The following is an 18,501-nucleotide window of genomic DNA, read 5'->3' on the forward strand; positions in this document are numbered from 1 at the left end:
GGCCCATACAGAATACCATGCTGACAATTGTATGTGTGCAAAATCATGCATTATGACCATAGATCATCACAAGTATAGAATGTACTTTTGGTCTCCCTCTCTTCTAAGTGTTTGGAGAAAGCAGAGGGCTAGAAAATTATCATGAATTATGTAATCTGCATGAAAGCTCAGTTTCATGTATTTGTATGTCTGTTTCTAAAATCCGGGGTTTTAAATAAAATTATTTAAGTAGAAACCTAAAATTATTGTTGCGGAAACAAGCAACCAGATAATCACAATTTTATTTTTATAAATATAAACATAAATAAGATACATAGGAATGTTATGTAATAACACAACCAAAAGATGTAAGTTTTCACAACTATATCTGATGCACTGTATCTGAGAAAAAAAGCCAGGATTATTTTAGCAGTAAAGTGAAAAAAGAATATTGTTATTTTAGATCTTATTTCCATTTATGATGTAAGACTAGCTTTATAATTCTTTCAAAACATCTGTAAGACAGAAAACTAAATCCCTGTTGAAAGAATATGAAATATTTATTCATTATTTCTTATAAGTTAAACAATGCTTTGAGATCAAAAATAACAAAAAAAAATACTCAAAACATTACCATCCAAGTCCTTGTGTAGGATCATCCAGAAGTACACGAATTATGTATAAGAAACAGCTCAGTAGCTTGAGAGAAAAATTGAATAATCGTATTCTCAGACCTATTTTAGAAAAAAAAAAAAAGAGAAAGAAATTCAGGTTCTTTGCAGTTTCATCCACTTTTAAAGTAAAACTAAGATGATGTAGAATAACCATGCTGCAGCAGAGCAAGTGTCAGTCTAGCCACTAACCCATCCCTGATATAGGTGACTGGCATATCCTACAGAAGACTGTAAGAATACGCCTGTCAGATACACATACAATGCACCTTTTCAGCTTCCAGAAATCTCTAGGTTAATCCTCTGTCTGGTTTAATGTAAAGAACTACTCGGTCATTTGTCTGAAATCTGGTCTATGCTATTTGTCCTCTCAAAGCCATTCTTTGGGTCTTTTATAGATTTACAAACCCATCTTCTTGAAAGGGGAACCTGAACTACATATGGTATTTGAGATGCGAGATGCAGCAACCTGAAGAAGAGATATACAATGGCAAGTATTTAATTATTAATATCTGAAAGTCTTCATGAAGTAACTTCTCATACAGCATATATTAATATTATCCCAGTTTATACAATATTAAGCTGTATCTGTTTAATGAAGAAGTTGCATAATTATGTGTCCAAGAATAAGGGCACCTGAAACTCCTGTTGAAGGCATAACTGAACTGAATCAACAACTTGTTCTATAGACCTTATGAATACTGGAATGTTCTAGCTGAAAAGTTGTATCACATATACTATCACAAAATATTACAGTACTGCCCACAAGCATAGGTCTACTGCACAAAGACAAGATTCCTTCAAAAGGATCCACATGGACACTTGCTTCTACAACATGGGCAATGTATTTCAGTGCTAATTGAAGCCATTATCTACTACAGTGGAACTTAACTGTATTTCAATCAGATTTTGTAGTCAATAGAAGATCAGTTTGAATTTCCAACCTTGTTATTAAATTCAATAGTCTTAAAATTTTGCCCGTGTAAATATTTGTATCTAACTCTTGGTTTCATTCACTAATTAAATTAAAACTGTGGGTTGACTAAGGTTAAGTGGGGAGTCAGTTTAAGCATTACTTTTTTTCACTCTTGTGAACTGAGAGTCCAGTTCTACTTGGCTGAACCCTTCCGTCCAAAGCAGAACACCATTGCCCAAGTCGTACACAGGTGTGACTTCATTTGCACCTTGTCACAGTAAAGACAGTATCCTTTATTTTGTCTTGCAAATATGTTAGCAGGTCTGCTGAACTGAATATCATTACTTCTACGGTTTAAGAACTGCAGCTTCCTTATGCATATCCAAAGCTGTGTGCACACATTCCCTTTTGACTACAGACTTGTAATCACCTTATGGTAATGCTACATACTTTTTGACTTTACTCAGTCAAGTTCAAAATGAACACCTTACAGACAAAACTGATAAACCACCTCTTCTATCTACTAGCTCCCTTCCCATTAAAACATAATCTACAGCAAACAGAAAAATGGAAAATAGTTTCTTAAATATTCCACCATGCAATTGCTGAAAGAAATCGTAAGGTTTATTATACAACACTGCTTTACTGCTTTTAACTGTGAAGTTGTAGTTATCACAGGAGAACCAGATAGACTTTTACATCATCTTGTTATGTGTGAACTAGGGGTTAAAATCCTGTGGGCTTGACCAGGAGAAGTCCTACAGCTGTTACTGGCAATCATGTCTGTGAACATTAACCTGGCAATTCCTGCTTTCCTATCAAGAGTAATTAGCCACAGACTATTTATTCCCCAACAGGAGTGAAGGAGTTGAAGCAGTAAATGGATTGAGGGCCTGTTGAAGTGTGTTGTCATTTGACTAGGAAAAACACTTTTCTTGGACAATGCTGTGATCTTTTTTCATAGCTTTTTTTAACTGTTACTGAAAAAAGCATGAATTGTTTGTCTGTGCTAACCCTTTTGTAGAAGTCTGCTGGTGTATGACTGGTTGCCATAACAACTAGGCTATTACAACAAGCATAACAGATAATAGTAAAAAAAAAAAAAAAAAAGCCAAAACCCCCAAACAAAATTAAAAAAAAAAAAAAGCCTACCAGGATTACTTTTCCTTACTAATTTTGTGTTGTCTAGCTTTCTTAGGTAAGTACAAAAGTCTGTTGTTTATGTCTTCTGATTTCTAGCTCTGTAAATGTTAATCTTGGGGTGAAATACTACTTTTCTTCATTGCTAATGGTCTGGTTTTAATAAAAATTTGAAATTATATGTTAAGTTTAACTGTTAAAAGAAAATGGTGCTTTTCTGATTAAAAACTACATTGATACAAGGTCCTGTTTGCTCCCTTAAACTCTTAACTCTCAAATATTAGTCCTGAAAGATCTAGAACCAAGTATTCAAATATTTAATATTCATAGATCTATTCCAGGCTATGCCAAGAAGTGCTTCAGGTTCTGAATATCTCCAGAGGAATGGCTGTTCCCCCCCAGAATATAAGGCAGGGCTTTCCCACCAGATGTGTTCACTTAAGTGTTCTAGAGTGCATATCATGGACTGCCTTATACATAAAGTATGGCAACAGGATATGTCTTGTACCATGTGTGACTGGGTCAGTTATTACAATATAAACACAGAACAGGCTTCAAGTCTGTCCTGTTTCAGAGGATCACCCCTCCTAGTTGTGTATGCTTCGGCCTTTAGGAATAGGATGTGCTGTCAGAGGGATAGTGTTTAGTGATTTCTGCTAAAGCTTTAGTAACTAATGTAGGACTACCAAATAAATATTCTCTCTGGTCATAAAATTCTGTAGCCTCATAGCTGAGGATGTCACCTGTGAGTTGGAAAAAATGCATTTACTCCACTATCATGGAGATCTAGGTTTTCAAATATGGGAAGGAGGAGACAATTGCTAGAGAAGGCATTTAAAATAGGTTTTCATTTATTACTCTGTTACAAAGAAAGCATTTCATATTTCTCTTTGTGATCTATTTTCATCCTCTATTTTGCATGTTGTCAGTGCATCAACACAGTCTGCTCGACTTAATTTCTTTTCTTCCATTCACAGCCAGATTGTTCAAGTAGCAGGGTCACTTGCAGAGAACATCTCTGTTTTGACATTGGTGCCTGAAATGTATTCAGCTACACTGAATCAATCGTACACTGCTATCCAGCTATGTATTGTTTAATGAGATTGTAATTTCACTGTGGCTGTGTAACCCCAGTGTTACAACATTTGTCTTCTGTAAGAGAAGAAGTTTATAATAACAGTTCAAAATATGGTTGGTTGGGACATAAATATAACTATTGTCAAACATTAATGTTTCCTGCTCAGTTTGAACAAGTTTGCTACTTCTTGCAGACACCTTTAGGTACAGAGCAATATGTTACACTTTTTATTACAAATTCTTAAAGCTTCCCCTACAAGCATTTTTGGAGATTAACCCTCTGCTTTAGAGACCTGATCTAAATCAAACCAACAGTGACAGAGAAAGCAGCTGAAGATTTAATGATCACCTTCCATTATTCCTTTCTCTTAAGTCTCAAACATATATTTTTGAGTTTTAGCAACATCACCTCAGTAGCAGTTGGCTTTAGGAGTTGGATCAAAATATAATGTTAATAATTTATAGCGTGGTGATGGTTGTCTTTTACTGCCTCTCAACTGAATTGAAACTTCACTTATTTTTTTCCCTTTGAGACTTATTTTTGGCTGTGATAATGCAGTTTGTGATCTTGGCAAGTACAAGCAAGTCATCAACATGTCGTGTTTTTTTTTTTTTTCCTCTCTCTTTCTTTGGTTTGGTATAGTTTTGTTTCTGTTTTTTTTTTTTTGGCTGCCTGACACTTTTATAAAATGCTTTTCATGCATTGGTTGAACTTGATCAGATGCTTGCAGAAGACTAAGTGGAAGCCAGGCTGATATTAGACATAGATGAAGGCTTGTTTTATCAGTTTAGAGAAATAATTCTGAAATCAGAATAATAAATGAAACACTTGATATTTCATGCTACCGGTCTGTATGTGATTTATATCAGAATAGTATTCTACAGAAAATTCATTCAAATTCTAGAGTTTACTGGTCTGTTTGACAATACCACATGATATTACACTCTGATGTGTTAAATTCACTCGTGAAGTCTTGAGGATTAGCAAAAACTGGTGAACGTGTAGTTTGATTTAGTTATACTATCTGAAAACTCGCTGGTACTACAGACAATTATTTTCTCAGTGATAGCACTTATATCTTTAGTACGTGAGGGAAGGTTTTCAGTGCTCTCACTAAAGGCTGAGCAGGAGCTAAAGGGCAATATCTTTATTAATCAATTCCTTGACACCTCTGGGCAACAGAATCCTACAATTGAATGAGTACACTTGAGGAGTGGCAGGTACTATTTCAGCAGTAGGTTTTTGGAGATTACATTTTAGAAGATTGTTTGTATTTGTACATGAACCAAAATCTGCATAAGCAGGAGGAGTGTTTGAATTTACTAATTCTAAGCAGTTTGGTTTGGGGGATTTATTTTTTTTTCCATTCAGTATAGTAATAGTTTTGCTGTATTTCCTGTGTTTCTCCTGAAAATTGCCTTGTTTAATATCTAATTGTTGGTTAATCTTCTAGTATCGTGAGAACCAGCAGCAGTGCTTGGGTTACTTCTCAGGTTCTTGTGGGAAAAGGCATGCCCATGCCATACGCTGCTGTAGGTACACTAAGCACCCTCATTCTCTAACTTCCTTGCTGTGAATTGGCTGCATAATTCAACAATAGAAAAAATATGCCCCTCCCTTATAGTTCTCTGGAATCTTCTCTAGAGGACCTGTCAGGAAAAGAGGGTGTCCATAATGACAGTGTCTCTACCAGCTATGTACAAGAAGTCATTATTGTGTTTTCGTTTTTAATTAAAACCACAGCATATTTCTACAAAATTTACCTCAGCTCTGTATGGCACCACTGTGTAGGAGAATTCATTAGAATCTGGATTTTTCCAGCAATGATCAAGCAAGCCAAGCAGGAAAATTCTTGTGCTACTTCTCTAGCACGAATACATCTCCAATAGGATGAATTAACAGTTGCTTCCCACTCTCTTGCTTATTTCAAATAATCTTCCACATCATTCCTGTCCTTCGGACCCATAAATCACACTTAATCATAACCTAACAAGAGACATCCCAGTATAGTAACTTATGACAATTCTCTTACTGTGCTTAGCCAGAACAGTATGCACTTGGCAAATGAATAGCCATGAATTCATGCTAATTAACTAACTTCTAGTTTAACTTTTGCATTGATGATTAAAAATTTATTTCAGATGCGGAGAGTCTGCAGTTCTGCCATCAAAATATGTATCTGTATATATGTATGTTTTTCAGTCTTGTTAAGATCTACATAGGGAAAAATTCTTTGTTATATGAAGCAAGAAGGTACCATTTGGTGAGAAGAAATTTACGGAAAGACAAAACATAACTTTATAGCTGTTCTTAGTAAGTAATCAAGAGTGCTTCAAATCCCTGATTTTTGGAGTAGATCAGGAACAAAAAGGCTACTTATTACTTTCAGCTTTCCAGACTGCCTTTCTAGCCAGGAGTGATACCCTTTTCTAGTTTAGGATGCTTTTTGTCTCTTAATCCATTATATGTTACATCAACTATGCCACAAGTTAAAGGCAATAAAGATACAAGATACGTTAAGACTTATAAAATCACAGGAAGAAAAGTAAAAGATTAAAATCATTTGAGAAGTTGTACTGCAAACAATTACATTAAAATGCAAGTCTAGTAATTTATCTCTAACAAAAATCTCAGAATAGGTGAGGTTGGAAGGGACCTCTGGAAGCCATTTTGTCCACCCTCCCTGCTCAAGTAGGGTCACCTAGAGCTGGCTGCCCAGGACCACGCCTAGACTTTTTTAATATCTCTGTGGAGTGAGACTCCAAAACTTACACACAAAAAAAGTATGAGCAAAATTTTATTCACTGCAATACAGTTATATTTGTAAACATAAAATGGTATAAGAAATTGTTCTTCACGCATCTCCTTTCTTTGTTCTATGCATACTGAGTGTTCACATTCTTTTAATATTGGTTGAAATGCAATAAAAGAGCTCTAAAGTATGCTAATATAGAATAAGAAACCTGTTTCAAATAAAAATCTTCATTAGAAAATAAATTTGCCAAACAAACCTAGTTAAAAGTATAAAAATGTGGAAAAAAAAAAAAACACTACTGTCTCACCTGAAGTTTAGAAGAAGTTTAGAGTATCATCTCAGAGAAGATACTCTGAAGGCTATCAACATCATTTACTAGCAGAGATAGTCCTCTGTTTTGTATGCTATTCAGGCACTAGAATTAAGATTAATTTTCCTACATGTCTATATAAGTGTAATAAACAAAGCTTTCCACATGGATGAACCTACAGCAGCTTTATTTAAACCTGATTCTGCAGATGGAAACTGGCAAATAATTCCAAAGCTCAAACTCAAAATTTCAGTTATTCACAGGACAATGCTTTTCTTTTCTTTTCTTTTCTTTTCTTTTCTTTTCTTTTCTTTTCTTTTCTTTTCTTTTCTTTTCTTTTCTTTTCTTTTTTTTAAGGGAATATTTTGCTTATCATACTTGGAAAGTTAGAGAAGCTTAGCCAACAAGAAGACCATGTTCTGTAATGTAAAATAGTATTTATTTAATACTGTCTTTTACAGATAGAAGATCTTATGGTCTGTCGTACTTTTAAGTACTTACTTTTAACTCGATCTAGTCTCCCAAATTTTGTCTGTCTAGGGTTTTTTTTGGATTAGGACACCAAAAAAAAAAGTAGTCTTTTCTCTCCTCCTTTCCAAGACATAAAGTCATGGAATCAATATATCTTAACTGTATTACAAAGGCCAAAATGTATTCCTTCTATTCAAAAGGATTTATGTATAAAGCTATTTTAATTCTTTACAGGTGTAGGGCAAATGGAGGTTAACTCAATCCTGCTACACAAAGGAAAATTGAGGTCACTTAGTGCTCTCCTCAGCTCTGAACTCTTACTGGTCTAAACAAGTTTTGATAACATACAATACTTCTATCCCCTTGGACCAGCTGCATGGATGTATATAAGAAGAGAAATACCTTAGTTCCTCCACATTATTCTCTTCAGTGATGGCCTATGAATTTCAGTTCACATGTCAGTGAAGACATGGTTAAATCAGACTAAAGACAAGCATCACATTCAGGAGAAGAAGGTATGTTCTCCCCATTAGTTTCCTTTCCCAACTTTTTTTTTTTTTTTTCAGTACACAACAAGTTTGTTTTAGTACACATCAAGTTTTGAATACTTCAAAAAGCTACATATTTCTGCAGCTCTGTTCCTCTAGCATCTTAGTGGATCTTTGCTTTCCTAGGTATAAAGTCATGGCTTGTCAACGACCATCACAATGGCAGATCCATGCAAACTGGTCAACTTGATCACGATATAGAAATAACATCCCATTACTAAGTATTTGATTCTACAAAACATGTATGCTGGTTTCAAATTTGTTTTGAATATTACATAAAGCTGACTCCTCTCGAGAGTAAAACTAGCTCAGAAGAAAATTAATGATACTTTTGCTGTTGCCTTCAACAGAATTGGATTTTACTCAAAGTATCACAATTATGCTTAACAGAAATTAAACCAGTTGCTTACTTGATCTTTGGTTTTTGATGAAGAAAAGCTTTAGTCTTTCTTTAAATGTATTTTCATTCATATAGAATTCAACTTGCACCCTGAAATATAAAAGGAAGCATTAGAACTGAATGTGAAAGATAATAAATTATTTTTTTAAAATAATTTGTTTCCTTAATCATCTGTTCTTTATATATAGCTGGAGGAACATACAGCAACTGTTCAGCCAAAAGCTCACTTAGATGTGAATGACTAATGTTAGAAGATTTTAAAAAAGAAAAAAAATAACAAACAAAACAACAAACCAAATACCTTATTTAGTTTATCCCCTTTACATGCAGAATCATTTTCATATTACTTGGGCATGATATATTGCAAAATCAGAAGCAACTACAGCTTTGGTATTTTCACTGGAAGACTATTCTCATATCTACAACTTTGTAAAGAACGTTTCCTTAATGTTCAGGTTAAATCTATCTCTGTTCAACTCCCTTCCTGTAAAATTGGCATTTTAATGATTCTTCTTTTTTCTATCTTGTTCGTATCTCTGTTAAACATTCATGTCTTAGTTAAGCATTGACTTGTTTGTGTTCACCTTTAATCAAATGCTCGCACACCAAACAAACCACCCTCTCTGAACTTCGCTTTTGTCACAATGAAATACTGAGACCTGAAAGAAAATTGTTGCAATCATATGATAGCACACAGAAAATAACTCCCATTCTTGATTATGTTCAAGAAACTGTAACATCTTTTTTTCCTCCCTCCCAAAATTGTGAAGATGTATTTCATGTTTCTGTCCCTCAATTCAGTCTGAGTACAACTCAGGCAATAGTTTTACAGACTAGAAGAGAGAAGAAAACTGTTGCAGGGCCTGGCAAGGGAAAGTGTACATCAGCTGTACAGAAAAAATTTGGTCTCTTTTGAGTTGTGAAGTTGCTGCTTGCTGTAGGATGAGTGCAGCATTAATTCCATTTCCACTGAAGTCCCTGTTCTACCTAGCTGACTGGATCTCCCTCACTAATCCCAGTTCTCCTCCAGAAGTGAACCACTTGACACCAGCACAATTTCTGTGACTCCCTGAGAATTCAGTCCTCAGTTTGAGAACTGTTCTACTATTGCTAAGGAATAAAGTGACACCACAAAAGTGAGTTAATGCCTTAGTTTTTACTTTCTCTGTATATCATCATGTGTTGCAAAATTGCATTTACCTTTTCTGCTCATAGGCATGTGTGACCTTTATCTGAGCATTTTTTTAGCAGTCTTTCATCAAATGATTGTACTACAATTACTTGTTCTTATATGTACTGTCATATTTATCTGTAAATACATGTCCACATCCATTATATACATACCTCTTCTGTAATAACATCTTTAAGCAGCTGGAATTAAAGACAAGGAACTACCTCTCATCTTGTTTTTAAAGTAAGAGTAGCTGCAACTGCCTAACTCAGAGCGCTTGGGCCCAGAAGAATGTCCTAGAAACTGCCATCAAACTGGAGGAAAAGCCCATCAGATGAAGAGCAACTTGTTTCTGGACATTTACCGAGCTTAGACTACATGTTGTGCTGCTCAGGACTGCAGGAGTCATTGCCATTAACAGAGGTACAATTTAGATGGTTGGTAACCTTAAAGCAAGTTAAGGAAGCATGTCTAAGGGTTAATTATTAGTAGGTGAGCAGGTTTATGAGGCCCTAAGCTCTGTCTCAGTTCTTTTTTACATATTTCCCAAGCGACTTACTGTCGTTAATGCAATGACGCTTTTAGTGGGAAATATTTCCCATGATTTGGAAGCAGCCACATGCTAAGTGTATACACTTAATTTTCAAGGACATGTTTCAGTAGGTAAACAGAGTAGCACAAGCTACTGAAGTAAGAGACATTATTTATAAAGTGCAAAGTACCAATGATCTTTTTTATGCATTTTAAACTAATCGCACCGATTTTTTGGTAGTAAATATTACAGTAGTCACTTACCATGAAAGAACATGTTAACAGTTACCCATTATTTAATAGTAATGATGAAAGAGGATGTGGAAGATAATCACCTTCCTATCACTCCCGTTCCGAATTGCCCTGATAGCCTTCTAACAGCTGTCTACTCCTCTTTCCTTAGCAACTGCTGTGCTCACAGCAGACTGGGATTCCACAGTGCAGCAGTTTCCATGGCAAAATGGATTACAAATGCTGCTAATACCACTTCTGTGGCTCAAGTCCTTCTCCTTCCCCCTTTTTTAAACTTGGGTAAAAATTATATCACAGCCCTTCACGTTTGCAGGAAATACACTGTCATCTGTCTATCATCAACATACACTTTCATAACACCCCAGCTACCAGGGAGTATTTCACTTGGTAAATAGTAACTTTTAAGAAACAAAGTAAAGCTAAGAAGGATCCACTGGCAGGGATAAGAACAGAAACCTCGAGATGATGTTCCTTCCTAATACTCTGCTTTTTACTTTTGGGGAAAACAATCATTCTACTTGAATCTTTATTGTAATCTTTGAATGACTAAAATTTCACCTGAAGTACTTGCTCCTTTTTTATTCACACTATGAAGTGTAACCTAGAAGAGCAGTGTTTCAGGAACATAACATAAATAAAGTCTGCTCCTCACTTGCAATATTAAGATCATTTAGTAGTAGTGAAGGGCTTGAACAAGCTTTTTCTGGTATCAAGTAAAAGTTAGTGAGGATATTTCAAGTGGGTGCAATTCATTGCCAATATCTATACAAAATTTGATTATTCGGTTGCAGGATAAATACCAGTTGGAATTTGATTCCAAGCAGATGGTTTTGATGAAATGGCACACCTTCAGTACACGGTGATAGTACATGAGAACGTAGATCATCTGGCCTATGGAGTAGGTATGGGTTTGTTCCATATTTCTAATGTAAGTAATTAAAAAGTGTAGTTTAAACAATTTGTGCTTCATGATTTTTATCTTCCTGTAAAACACAGTTGTAGCTCAGTCCACCATGACCAAACGAAATCAAGATGAAGGATTAAAACACTATTCCTTGACAGGGGTTACTGGGACAGGAATGTTTGTGTATGCAGTCAACTGCTTCTGTTCTCTCTGTGTGTTGGGTATTGAATAATCCATGAAAAGCTGCTTTTGAAAGTGAAAGAACAGGTCTTATGCTTTACTGACTCTTGCTTCAGCTTTACTGAAAGTACACAAATACATCGCTGGTATATGTGGTATATATACAACTGAAGTTGTATGATTCTCTTGAAAACAGTGTGTTTTTTTAACCTTCTTCTTAAATACCATTAATAGTGGTTTTCCCTAGTTTAAACTCAAAGAACAGTGATGTCAGTGGAATCTTTCAAACTGTAAGAGGCATCTTGAAGTACCCAAAGTACAAGCATACATTGTACTCTTTTAATTCAGTCAAGATGTAATTTGAGTATTACATTTAATGTAATACAAAGTATAGCAGGAAAATAATAATTCCTGCCAAGGACACTAATGCAAAGCATTTCTTCTCATGACTGTAAATCACTGGGACCAATCTGTCTGCATTCTGGTTACTTAACTAATTTCGGCTTTATTTTTCCATTGTTATTTACAATGTCATTCTAGCCACACTTTACTATAGTAACAATGTTCTCTTGCAATCTACAAATTGTCTTTCTTTTGTGTTAGAAAATAGCAGATTTGGCAGAAATAATCCCTTCAAAAATGAAAATATGGGTTGGATTTCTCACTATATGCCTGCTAGGAGCTGTAAATGTTTATGCTCACTACTTCTTGACACTGGACTCAAGAAAAGGTGTTAACTGTACAAATGAAGCCAATCTGAAGAAAACCTACCTTTTTATTTACATCCATTTTTATGGGAAGGGATATTTCATGTTTTTCCTACAAAAACAGCCTTGCAATACAGATGCAATAATGTTTTTTTTAATTGGAACTTACCAATCCAATATATGTGAAATCCTGTTAGATTTAAACCTGGAAGTTCATTATGCAGAATGTAGACAGGTGCTTAAAAATATAGTATTTCAAGTACTAACGTGAACTACTGTTGTCAGAGCTTTTCACTGAAAAAAAAACAAAAACAAAAAAAAAAAAGGGGTATGTTTTTCTTTTAGCTTTTAATGAAAGATTACTGTATTTCAATCATGACTGTCTTGGCTAGTAGCTCTCTTCCTTTTGAAGTTTTGCAAGTTCCAAAATACTCAGAATTATGATTAAGTTTCAAGCTTCACACAGAAATAGTGGTCATTTTACTTTCCAGACATGCTTGTTCCATCGGAATCAATATGACAGATAAGACTACTTGTTGAATGATACCTCTTCATCTTGTGCTGAAGGCAACAGCAGTAAGATCAGCACTTTTCATTAGTGGTTCTTAACCTGTGAGGGGGCCTTCTATTTGTTTCTGGTAGGAAATAAGTCAACAGTTGCATAGGTGATGATGAACACTGAATGGATCAAGTTCTGAGTTTTTCATAGTCTGTCCATAGTGACTGGGAGCACCCCAAAACAAAAGGTAGCAATTGGAGAGGGCAGTGTGCTTGCTTCCTCCCACTTATTGGAAAGACAGAAAAGATGCTCCTTCTTCTGCAGCCTCCTAAGTTGGTAGCCCATTCTTGCAGTGTTAGCACAGCATGAGAGAGCTATGGAGAACAGGGCCTCAACATTTTTTCTGGGTACTTACTGAAGCTGTTTACCATGCACTAAGCTGATGAAATCTAACATTTCTAATATAGCCCTGCATGTTGTTGAAGGTGATTTCTAACAAGTGCAGGACAATTAAAAATCACAGGTACAAGGACTTTTTCTGGTAGGGTATTTAATCTGTTTGAGAAAAAAAAAAAAAAAGAATATTTTTCAAGATCTCTGCAGAACTTGTGTTCTTGTAATATTGTCTTGTAGATTCTTTATAACATCTAACATTGTGAATCTACATGGTAGAACATAGGTGTCATGTCTTCTAATAGTTGCCTTGTAGCATGCAGTATTACCTATTATCTCTTTGTTTTTCCAAACTAGTTTATCACAGTGCTCCTCGAGAACAACTTATGCGATGTAACTGTCTGGTTCAGTTTGAACTACCATGTAACAAAGACATGTTTGGTCATCTTAATACTTAGAGTGTATGTTATGTCATCTGTACCCGAACATTTCTTTTGTTCATTTCTTTCTGTGGGTATATTTATTTAAAAGTTATGCTCTAAATCAGTGAGTGTGAGTTAATCTACCTAGTAAAGCTCTTCCAAACATATCTACATTTGCTTAATTATGTAATTGGATGTTACCATAACTAATGGATTGATAGACATTGGGTATTATCAGTGTCACTGTAAAAATGTCAGTTATAATGAAGATAGAAATAGTGTGAACAGAGTTCACCTTAATTACAAGTTACAGAATAAAGGATCAACAATGCATAAATAACCTTGTAGCTTAGAACTGTGTGTTCAAACCTTTTATACTGTATCCTTCCAATAAGTGCTGTTTGTTTCCATTGAAACAAGTTAAAACAACCAGAAAACAGGCCAAGACAAATTTTTCAGGGTGTAAAAAGTAAAAAAATTGCACCTGGAACCAGAAGAAAATTTTTGCTATGGAAAAGCAAACTTTTTCTGGATCAAAAGGCAAAATGCTAAAACTTTCAGACCTTAATTAAAATTTTCTTCCTTACAATTTATATAGTATACATGTATCTATAGTTTTATATATAAAAATACAAATGTATTTTTAAATCTGACTGTGAGCCAGCTTCATATTCCTTTTTACAACCAACTGGCCTCAGCTGCATAAAACTGTCTTTGTGAAACCTATACAGGTCCATGGCAGCAATTTAATGTCACAGCAATAGACAGAGGAAAAAACATTCTTTTTCAAACTTCTCTGTGCAAAATATCTTCTTTCTTTTTCCATTCCTTTCAGGGAAAGATTTTAAAGGGAAAACTTGTAGCAAGTAACTGAGACTCAGTGGTGGGTAGTATGAGTGCTTTTCGATCACAGAATCATAGAATCACCACAGTTGGAAAGGACTTTTAGGATCATTAAGTCCAACCTTCCTCCTCACATTTCCCTAACCACTAGATCATAGTTTCAAGTCCTACATCTACTTCTTTTCTGAACACCTCCAGGGATGATGACTCCACCACCTCCCTGGGCAGCCCGTTCCAGTGCCTCACCACTCACTCAGTGAAGAAATTCTTCCTAATATCCAATCGAAACCTCCCCTAGAGAAACTTGAGGCCATTTCCTCTCGTCCTGTCATCAGGAGTTTGGAAGAAGAGACCAACACCAGCCTCACTGCAATTCCCTTACAAGTAGCTGTAGAGAGCAATAATGTCACCTCTCTGTGTCCTCCTCCAGACTAAACAACCTCAGGTCCCTCAGCCAGCCTCCATAAGGCATGTTTTCAACCTCCCTCATCAGCCTCATTGCCCTTCTTTGGACCTTTTCCAGAACCTCCATGTCCTTCTTATCCTGTGGTGCCCAAAACTGGACACAGTGCTCAAGGTGTGATCTCACCAGTGCTGAGTCCAGGGGCACAATCACCTCCCTACTCCTGCTGGTCACACCATTTCTGATACAGGCCAGGATGCCATCGGCCTTTTTGGCCACCTGGGCACACTGCTGGCTCATGTTCAGTTGGCTGTCTACCAGCACCCCCAGGTCCTTTTCCACCAGGCAGTTTCCAGCCACTCTTCCCCAAGCCTAGAGCATTGCCTGGGGTTGTTGTGACCCAAGTGCAGGACCCAGCACTTGGCCTTGTTAAACCTCATACAAGTGACCTCAGCCCATTGCTCCAGCCTGTCCAGATCACTCTGCAGAGCCTTCCTACCCTACAGCAGATTGACACTCCCACTTAATTTTGTGTCATCTGAAAATTTACTGAGGATGCATTCAATCCCCTCCTCCAGGTCATTGATAAAGATATTGAACAAGACTGATCCCAAAACTGAGCCCTGAGGGACACTGCTCGTGACAGATGCCAACGGGATTTAACTCCATTCACCACAACTCTCTGGGCTCAGCCATCCAGCCAGTTTTTAACCCAAAGAGTCCACCTGTCTATGCTACGAGCTGCCAGCTTCTCCAGTAGGATGCTGTGGGAATTGGTGTCAAATGCCTTACTGAAGTCCAGGTAGACAACATCCACTGCTTTTCCCTCATCCACTAGGCAGGTCACCTGATCACAGAAGGAGATCAGCTTGGTCAAACAGGACTTGCTCTTCATGAACCCGTGCTGGCAGGATCCAATCCCTCTGTTGTCCCATACTTGCCACATGCTTATCCCCAAGATGAATCGTTCCATAATCTTCCCCAGTACCGAGGTCAGGCTGACAGGCCTGTAGTTCCCTGGATCCTCCTTACTGCATAATACGTTTTTTAAATTCCCCATTCACAATCAGTCTTGGAAATACAAAGAGGAAATTATCATCCTAGTCATGCACCCAAGAACACCAGTGACAAATTTACCAATCTAGTAATGCTGCAGCAGTAACAAATAAATTTGCAATCTGTATTCTTTTATCATTAGTAATTTTTTTAAAAAACACTGTGAGGTTTTAGTATGGGGAAAAGAAATTTCAGAGAAATCTCTCTCTCTGTTCTAGTAGCCCTGCAAATACCACACACTTGGCTTTTTACTGCAAATTCTCTTTCCTATTGCAAATCTGTTGCCTAAGGTTAGAAAGTTAAAAAATCAAATGTGAATGATGCATTAGGAAATAGTACATCTTTAAGCTAAATTTTGCAAGAAAATCACACAAGGAAGATACATGATAATTCCAGTAAAACGTTCCCTTTTTTGTCGTCGTCATCATTGTTTTTCCCTAAAACATACAAGGGTGGGAAAGCATACATACTTTCAAGTGAATTTATTGTATATGAAAATAGCTCTTTTTAACCTCTAGGTGAAAATACTTCATACATAACAGCACAGAGCTACTCTGCAACGAAAATCCATTCTGCAAGGCTTTTGAACTGCATATGTCTGAGTGCTGGAGAACCCTGAGGAATGGGTATGCTTCATGCATTTGAATCCAAGCACTGCTCATTCTATATAGCTGTGTCAGTTATCCATACCTGAATAGCAGGAAAGTTTGTTGTTGTTTATTTTGTTTTCTTTTTTTATAATATAGGCAACTACCTATTCAAAAAGAGACAAACAAACTTGTTGACTGTAAAGCTTACCGTGATGACACCCTTCCATCGCTGTCAGTCTGAGTTTAACTCTGTATTAGAATGTTAGGAGCAAAAGAGACAATAACCTACTACAAGCTACCATACTGTTTAGGGATTTTTTTTTTTCCTGCTCAAATTTTATTCTGTGTTCACCAGGATAATTTCTCTATTGCTTTCCTGAAATTATTCTTCTGTACCAACTTTCGTCTTTGCCATTCAACAAACATTTATTTTTTGTTTCAAGGGAAAGGTTGCTTTGCTATGAAAGGTGACAGTTCAGCTGGTGATTAATGAGTAAAGGAAGAGAACAATTAATGTGCCTAACACGCTCTACTCCTCTGTCTACTACTTGTCCCTGTCACCTACTGATGATCTAAACCAAATGTTAGATGACAGATCCTTCTCCTACTACTACAGCAGTCTATTCATTGAATCTAACCTCTGTGTGATAGGCAAGGCATACACAGGGTCAAGAAGTTTGTCAGAGTACCCTGCATACGTTGTATGAACTGATTAAAAATTACTGTTCTTAGAGTATCAACACGCCTCAAGTTGATGACTTAAAACTGTATTCTCTAGTGTTTTAATGCTAAGCATTGCAGAACTTCTGTTTGAAGACTTTTATTACCAAAAAATAAAATAATTTATTAGACTTACCAAACTTATGGTTGTTGTAACATTGTCAATTAATTGTTATCTTTCCAAGACTCTTGTTCTCTCTCAAAAAAAAAAAAAAACCCCTTCTCCAAGCAGACATACTGAAGACAGTCTGCAGAGCAAATTTAGGAGTTGTTTTTAGCCCTCCATCTATTGAGCTTCTTGCCCTCAACCTCTTTGTTTGGTCCTCAGAGACTTCTCTCCTGCTACTCCATGATCAGCTCATGATTAACTCTCTCCATCACCTTCTCATTCCAGTGCCTTCTTCCTGTTCTTCCATTCACATTTTAATATTTCCAAACCCATCTTCAACCCTTCTTTTTCTCTAGTTCCTTGTAGGATTCACCCTGCCTTGTCTTCCTCTATTTACTACAGAATTTCACTATCTTACTTAAAAGCGTTGAGGAAATGGAACACTCTGCCTCAAGTGGATTCTTTTCTTTGCACTGGAACAGGCTGCCCAGAGAGGTTGTGGAGTCTCCTTCACTGGAGTCATTTAAAACCCGCCTGGACGCCTTCCTGTGTGATGTACTCTAGGTGACCCTGCTCTGGCAGGGGGGTTGGACTAGATGATCTTTCGAGGTCCCTTCCAACCCCTATGATTCTATGATTCTTACTCCCTACATGGACCTTTGCTTTCAATACATCTCTCTTCTTTACACTATCACTGTCTGAAATTGTAACTCAGGACTCTGTTTCTCTTCCTTATCTGTTCACCTTTTCTGTTTCTTCCTTTTCTGTTCTGCTTTGAAAACTTCCCTTCCTTCTGGTCAAAGTCTCTCATTCTCTTATTTTTGCTTCTGCTTTTTATTTTGCAGGAAGAACTCATTCTCTCCCACAGAACCACCACCTCTAAGGCTAAACACAGTCAAAACAGAAGGTATAGCCTTCTCTCTATTCCTCCTTCCATGTCACTGTTAACAATTTCATGGTACCTTGTCACCAAGTGTCATTAATTTAGTGTTACCTTTGTTAACTTCTCTTTTTTCATTATCCACCTCCTCCTGTCACTGTCTTTTAGCTTAATATTAAATCTGAATGTAATTCCTTTCCTTTTGAATTCCTAGTGTTTAAAATCTTGACATGGGCCATGGGTACCTCTGGACTTTACTATTAGTAAAGTTTCTCAAGGTCATGAAATGATAATCTCTATCTTTTCAGATGTTTGGCTTTCCTATCCTCTTGAATTACTTGATCAGTGTTCAGCCTACATCTGGTATTGCACATTACAATAGCCCACAAATATCAAGGCCGTTAAATAAACTCTGCAGCACTGCATAAAAGCCATACGGGTCCTGTTACCATTAGTGCTATATGACCCTCAAAAGATATTTCTTCCTCAGGACCATCAGAAACTTAATGGGGACCATGTATGAAAATATCAACTCAATGTTCAAAATAGATAGATGGCAGTGATGGAGTTGTA

General features: G+C 36.5%; 1 protein-coding gene across 1 annotated transcript in view; it reads right to left on the minus strand.

Annotated features, from left to right (window-relative positions):
- KCNT2 (potassium channel, subfamily T, member 2) overlaps positions 1–18,501 on the minus strand; it is a gene marked incomplete at its 3' end in the record, with an annotated part of 110,137 nt that overhangs the window by 68,046 nt on the left and 23,590 nt on the right. The window contains exons 2-3 of the mRNA XM_008942165.1: positions 8,279–8,358; positions 614–713 (exon numbers count right to left, since the gene is read on the minus strand). Coding sequence (XP_008940413.1) covers positions 614–713; positions 8,279–8,358 — 180 coding nt within the window. The remainder of the gene's footprint in view (positions 1–613; positions 714–8,278; positions 8,359–18,501) is intronic.

This window comes from Merops nubicus, unplaced genomic scaffold (genome assembly GCF_000691845.1).
Source record: "Merops nubicus isolate BGI_N331 unplaced genomic scaffold, ASM69184v1 scaffold18450, whole genome shotgun sequence".
Lineage (NCBI taxonomy): Eukaryota > Metazoa > Chordata > Aves > Coraciiformes > Meropidae > Merops > Merops nubicus.